The 6,071-nt window shown below is 40.9% G+C and overlaps 2 protein-coding genes across 2 annotated transcripts; both read right to left on the bottom strand.

The window, feature by feature from the left end:
- Positions 1 to 50: 50 nt before the first annotated feature.
- Positions 51 to 1,703, bottom strand: MELLADRAFT_61803 (uncharacterized protein; the record flags this gene model as incomplete). Its single annotated transcript, XM_007408040.1, has 5 exons — positions 51 to 241; positions 321 to 839; positions 917 to 994; positions 1,192 to 1,575; positions 1,613 to 1,703. 5 exons carry the CDS (start codon positions 1,701 to 1,703, stop codon positions 51 to 53), a joined length of 1,263 nt encoding a protein of 420 aa, XP_007408102.1.
- Positions 1,704 to 2,424: 721 nt separating this feature from the next.
- Positions 2,425 to 4,377, bottom strand: MELLADRAFT_104923 (uncharacterized protein; the record flags this gene model as incomplete). The annotated part of the gene is made up of 6 exons (XM_007408039.1): positions 2,425 to 2,449; positions 2,649 to 2,734; positions 3,179 to 3,405; positions 3,473 to 3,565; positions 3,641 to 4,014; positions 4,136 to 4,377. 6 exons carry the CDS (start codon positions 4,375 to 4,377, stop codon positions 2,425 to 2,427), a joined length of 1,047 nt encoding a protein of 348 aa, XP_007408101.1.
- Between the last annotated feature and the right edge of the window lie 1,694 nt (positions 4,378 to 6,071).

The following is a 6,071-nucleotide window of genomic DNA, read 5'->3' as shown; positions in this document are numbered from 1 at the left end:
AAACATTGTCTCAATGTGAATCGTATCCAAGCCTAATCCAATTTAAAGGATTAATCTTGATTCAAGACTGAGCGCATAGAAAAACAACTGACTGAAGTTTGCCCACCGCGTGACTTAGTACCACTGCCCTTTGGAGAGCATGTCCCAATTCTTTTGTCAACAATGTCAGATAAAATATCAAACTTTTCTGATATCGCCTCAAGTCTCTTGTCTGTCCTTGCTATGTGAGCTTCGAGCTTATCTACATAGAAACAGGCATCAGTTTCTGCCTCATTGAGGATCAAACAAACCCAGAAACAGATATATGAAACTGCACTCACAAATCCTTTGAATGACCCAGTCCGCACTTCCAGTTTCTAGCTTATCAGACTCATTTTTTGATGGTTTTTTGGGATTCGAATCGTCTGGTCCATCTCGTGCTTCAGGAATTGAGTTTGTTTCCAGAGACTCTCCAGACTCAAGTACGCTATCAAGGGTGAAGGTGCCTTTGCTATTCTGCCTTCCTTTGGGCCTGGAAGTGTCGCGCGAAGTATTGGGTCTGGTATTTGAATTTTCATCATCACTAGCTTCGCTGATGTAGGTGTCTGATGGATTGGAGTTGTCGGTTCCAGAGTTAGATGGTACGTAGTCATCGCTTCCAGAGTGAGATGTTGTGTAGTCATCGCTTCCACGTGCTTTGAGTTTGCCCTTTCCTGATTTTCTTGGTTTTGGCAACGACTTTTTGATTGAGCGCACTCCAGGCTTCTTTGAGCGGATGTTCTTAAGACTTCGAATGGAGGATACAGATGGTCCTGCAACCGGCTGTTGGGATTTGGAACGATCCGGGCTCGAGTCTGGAACTGCAATCAAAGGTGTAAGAGTAAGAACACGGTACCTATATTGATGATTGTACACATTACATGATACTATTACTGACCTTCTTTGGGCTCTGAACTTCGAATTGTGGGTACCGATGGTCCTGCCACAGGCTGTTGGGATTGATCCCGACTCGAGTCTGGTTAAGCAGTCGAAGATGTAAAAATGAGAACAGTCTCTATATTCAGCACATGACAAGATATTGACCTTCTTTGGGCTCTGATGTGTTTGAAGACTCGAAGGAGAATTTCTGTAGGTGATCCGGAATGATAACTATCATGCTCATATGTACGTCAGATTCCAGCTCAATTCTTGGACGAAGGAAGACAAACTTACTCAATTCACTATATGTCTTACACATCTTGATGAGATTTGTGCGATCAAAATCAGTGGCATCAAGTCCCACACCACGAATCATCTCCACAAGGTCGGGGTTTGAAAATAGAGAATAATTAGGACCCTCATCGGATAGCTGACTGGGAATTTCGATGTCGCGGGCCTCTACAAATCGGTTGTCTTTGCATCTTGGGGTGATGTCTGGGACTAGCCTCTTGGACATTCGAGGCTTCTTCCGTATCACATGCCGAGACAGTAATCCAAGCAAACAATCCCTCTGAGTTTTAACTCCAACGGTAACTCCAACGTCCTTTAACGAGTCCTGTATAGCACTTGTGCTGTTTCCAGTTTGGTCTTGGATAACAGAACTCATCAGTAAATAGTCTGTAAGTGATGTAGATCAGATCAAGACTTGGCTTACTGATTTCCGGACCTGATTCGTCTTTCTTTCTTTTTTTTGAAACCGCTTTTCTTGGTGGACTCGAAGGCGGAGGTATCACTTTTTTGACCATGATCTCTGAGTAGCTGTTACCACTCTTAAGTAGATGCCCAAAGATTTGGTTTCAAATCACAAGGTTCTGAAAAATGAAGTTTAAGATCGTAGGTTTTTGAAACACAAAAGACTCGAAATGATAAGTTTTGGAAAAACGAAAAGTTTGAGGTGAGCTGTTTACAAAAACAAAAAGCTCGAAATGTAAAGTTTTTCAAAGATAAAAAGCTTGAAATGTTAGGTTTAGAAAAACATAGGCTTGGGATGATAAGGTTTCAAAGGATCAAAATCTTAACGGTGAGTTGGGGAAATCCAAAAAGCTTGAAATGAAAAGTTGAGAAAAGCAAAAGCTTCAAACGATAAGTTTTTCAAAGAACGAGAGAGTTTGGAATGATAAATATGTTAAAAAAGTAAGAGTGTGAAGTGCTAAGGAATTCAAAAGACGAGAGACTTTGAAATGGTCAGTTCTCTGAAGAATTGAAAGGTTTGAAATCATCAGGTTTCAAAAAACAAAGAGTTGAAGACAATGAGTTTTGGAGCAGGATGCTTTCAAAAAAAACAAGCTTGAAATAGTTTTTTAGAAAGAAAATCACAAGTATTTGAAGAAACGGAAAGTGTGAACTGATGATCAGCTTCTAAAAGACCAAAATATAAAGTCTTCTAGCACCAAGACGTCCTTTCATGGGATGGTTGTCATGACTAGGCAACTCAAACGCATTTGTTTGACGTATCAATCATCAGATTTATGATTCATTACTAGGATACACTCTGAGAATAGAAAAGTCATCATAAGAGGATGTCATGAAGGACATAATAATTACCGCCTCATAACTTGATCTTATGTTTGTATACACCTCGACACATCCAACGAGTACATCATATTAAAAAAATACCATTGGGTTTCATGATTTCCTTTGTCGGGGATCCAAATGATCACTCAGGGTGGCTTGTGCCCCTTTGTATTTACCTATGATCAAGGACAAGCGTGATTGTAATACTTGGCAAATCTGAACTTGTTGCTCGATCATCTTCTTTCATTTGTATAATGATCCCCTAGCAAATGCAAGGGCATTAAGTCAATATTCAAGAATTGTGTTGGTAGCGCTGTCAGAGTGGTTTGGACATTTAAAGAGTGACACAATGAACAAATCTTTTAGATCTCAATGGAAGAGCAGATTTGAATCAAAGTACATGAGAATATGTATGCTCCTCGATTGATCAAGTTTCAGCTCAGTGTAACATTTAAGATTTCATAGCTATTTAGGGTGATATAATAGAAATGACGGGATCATGGAAACAAAATGAAAAGTAAAATCTGTTTTCCCAAGACTCGGTAATAGATTTACGTCTAGAACCATAAGTTTACTCAGAGGCGGTATCTTCAGAATCTGATAAGCTCATCATCTTTGTAATTATCTCTTCCTGTTTTTGAAGTTCTGAGAGAGCTTCATCTAACTTTTCCTTCAGGTGTATGAGTTCTTGCTCCATACTGGCAACTTTGTCGTTTAGTTGATCAATTGTCCTACTCTTCTTTTTGAGGTGTGCGACATCGGCTTTGAGTCCTTGGAGTAGATCATCTGCAGGTGGGGTCAGCTTCGATATTATGGCGAAAAGATGATGACGACTTGTACCTTGTTGCTGTGCTTTCTTTGTATCAATATCTGACTTTGCGGTCATCTCAATTTTGGTTTTCAATTCGGATAGAGCTGTTTCAAGACCTAAGACTAAACAAATGTGGATCAAGCTTTGAAAAGGAGATATAAGATCAGAAGATAGGCGGAATTTACTTACTTTTGTCATTGCGATGTTGCTCCATCAAGAAAATATCAACACCTGACCTTTGCTTCCCGCTGTTTGTAAGGCAAGGTATGACAGGCTCTGTCTCTGTTTTTTTCAGCGGGATAGGTCAGACTAAATCAGACCAAATACAATGCGGAAGATTTAGACAAGGCAGCTCACCCGTATTTTCAGTCTCAAAGAGATCGAGGTCCGAAAACTCAATCAAGTCGGGATGGAATTTCACCTTGGTAACACTTGGGATAACAGCACTTTGTGGGCCCACATCGACCAGATCGTTAGTTTGAGTCTTCAAACAAGGCGATTTTGGTGGAATACGACGAAAAGATGACTTGTTCATGTGTTGAAGAGGGATCAGATCAGGACTAATGAATGACTGTGCTCCTTCTGGCCCAAGCAAATGTGAGCTGATAAATTGGGGTGTGGATCCAGACAGTTCGACTTTATGAACATCATCTGAAACTTCAACATCGTCTGTAGTTGTGGGTTTTGTGCTTTTTGAGCGATGTGAGGTCTTGGATTCGGCATCAGCATAACTTGGTCACAGTAGGTAAGATAGGGAACAAGGCTCATATACCTTGTTTGATTTTGGAGTTACACTTGAGACGCAACGGGACCCTGTTGTTGTAGAAGACGCCAATCGTTCCATTAGCTTACCGTGAAGTATGGGGATTCATGATTTCAAATTCAGATACAGTACCAGTTGCAGATCTCTTGTTGGAGTTTTTGTCTGTCTCATTTGACACTGATCGCTTGGCCAAACGAGCAACTGATGATGGTGGTGGATGGGCTCCCAAGTCCTTCTTGACAGTTTTAGAAGAAGAAGAAACAGCGGAAGGATGTGGCATGGAAGTCGTACTAGAGGAACTGTCTTTTTTTGCTTCCTCTGGATTGTTCATGCTAGATGTGCCGCTTTGATCAAATCGTTGGGGCGGTGATGAACTTGTAGGATCCGGAAAGACTTGATACGTTGGAGGTGAGATATGTAATTTGAATGAGAGTTAGAAACATTTGCAATGATTGAAAGTTGAAAATGGGATCTACGAACACTCAGGCTGCTGCTCCCGGACCGTCTCGGCTATCTTGGATTTACTTAGTTGACCATTGACTGGAATCAATGGAAAATTTATTTGTAGCCAATCCAGCATCATCTGCTTTCCAACACCAGGTGCACTCGGATCGAACACCTCTGGCTTTGAGGCTGGATGCATCCTGCTGGTCATGAGACGTTTGGAGACTATGAGCAGAAAGTGAGATAAAGTCAAATACGATTGTTGGAAACTATTTCGAGACGCTTATGCGCAGCAACAGCAAGGTTTAAAAAGAGTTGAAAAAGGACATCAACAGAGGTAGAGATCGCTATATTGATTCGGAAAAAGACGATGATGTTATAAATTTATAAGCCTGTCTGCTGGCGAGTTGTAGGGAAATGAGGAGGGCATGGTAAAAGAGCGGCCTTCCCAAGAGTTTCTTGAATAAGATGACTTGGCCATTGAACAAGGATATTATCCTGCAAATCAAACAAGCCATGTGTAGCATGAGTTGTCGGGCGAGTCTCAGAAGATATAACCAATATATGTGAGCCACTTTTGCCAATCTGTTTTTTGGATAAATTACACTGGAAGCAAAGAAAACTTTGCCGCTTGATGATCTTTAGGGTCCTATGTATGTGGGACGGGCACAGACATAGATGCTATCTACCAGTGAAAACTAGTCAAGTGAGAAAAGAAAAGTGTGGACCGACATTTTCTATGCCACCCGGGCTTTTCTAGTCTCATGAGAAAAGATGACATTTTTTGTAGTGTTTGTAAGTCATCGTCTTCTTCAATATCTTCATTTTCCTCCGATCCGGACTTGAGGCCATCCGACTCTTCCTCCTCACTTATAACTGCCATTAATTCAACTGCTGGAAACCTACCCAAGGTATCGTGGCGGATGCGCCTGGGTTTCATTCCAAGAGCATCAAGCCCTGCCTTGACAATTAATCCCATCTTGTGACAGAAACATCGTATTGACATTGATTTGGGTTCCCAGCTGAAATCGTGTCCTGATCTGATCCCCTCTTCGTAGAGTTGACAATGCATTTCGCGACCTAAGGTAAAGTTGTTGCTTCCTGAATCGGAAACACTAGCAAGCATGTAATAGTTGGGTAAGTATTAGTACATGAAATCAAATAAAATAAAAGAAAAGTGGAAGATGAAAGATCAAACTACTTATCTTTTTATAAAGATCATTTTTTTTCAATAATGTGACCATTGGCTCAGCAAGCAAGTCACCCTTGTGATGCCACGCCACGAGTTTCATACTGAAATGGTGAACTACATATTTCCAGTCCTTTGTAACATAAGAGACAGACGCTCCGATGAAAGCGTGGAGATTCCCCTTCACGGTCCAAACATCTTGAATGAGACAGAACTTGCTGTCTAACTCCTGTACAAAGAGAAATCAAAAATAAAATGGTGGGCCGCAGCAAGAGATAAAAAGAGGGAGGATCAACATATAGAATGCAAGGCAAGTTAGACAAATCAAACAATAAAAAACATACCTTGAGCTCCTTCTCAATAACCAAACCACGAAGTGAAAGGTAAAGCCG

The sequence above is a fragment of the Melampsora larici-populina genome (assembly GCF_000204055.1).
Source record: "Melampsora larici-populina 98AG31 unplaced genomic scaffold MELLAscaffold_11, whole genome shotgun sequence".
Lineage (NCBI taxonomy): Eukaryota > Fungi > Basidiomycota > Pucciniomycetes > Pucciniales > Melampsoraceae > Melampsora > Melampsora laricis-populina.
Note: the sequence above shows the minus strand (reverse complement) of the source record. Positions and strands in the feature narration are given on the sequence as shown.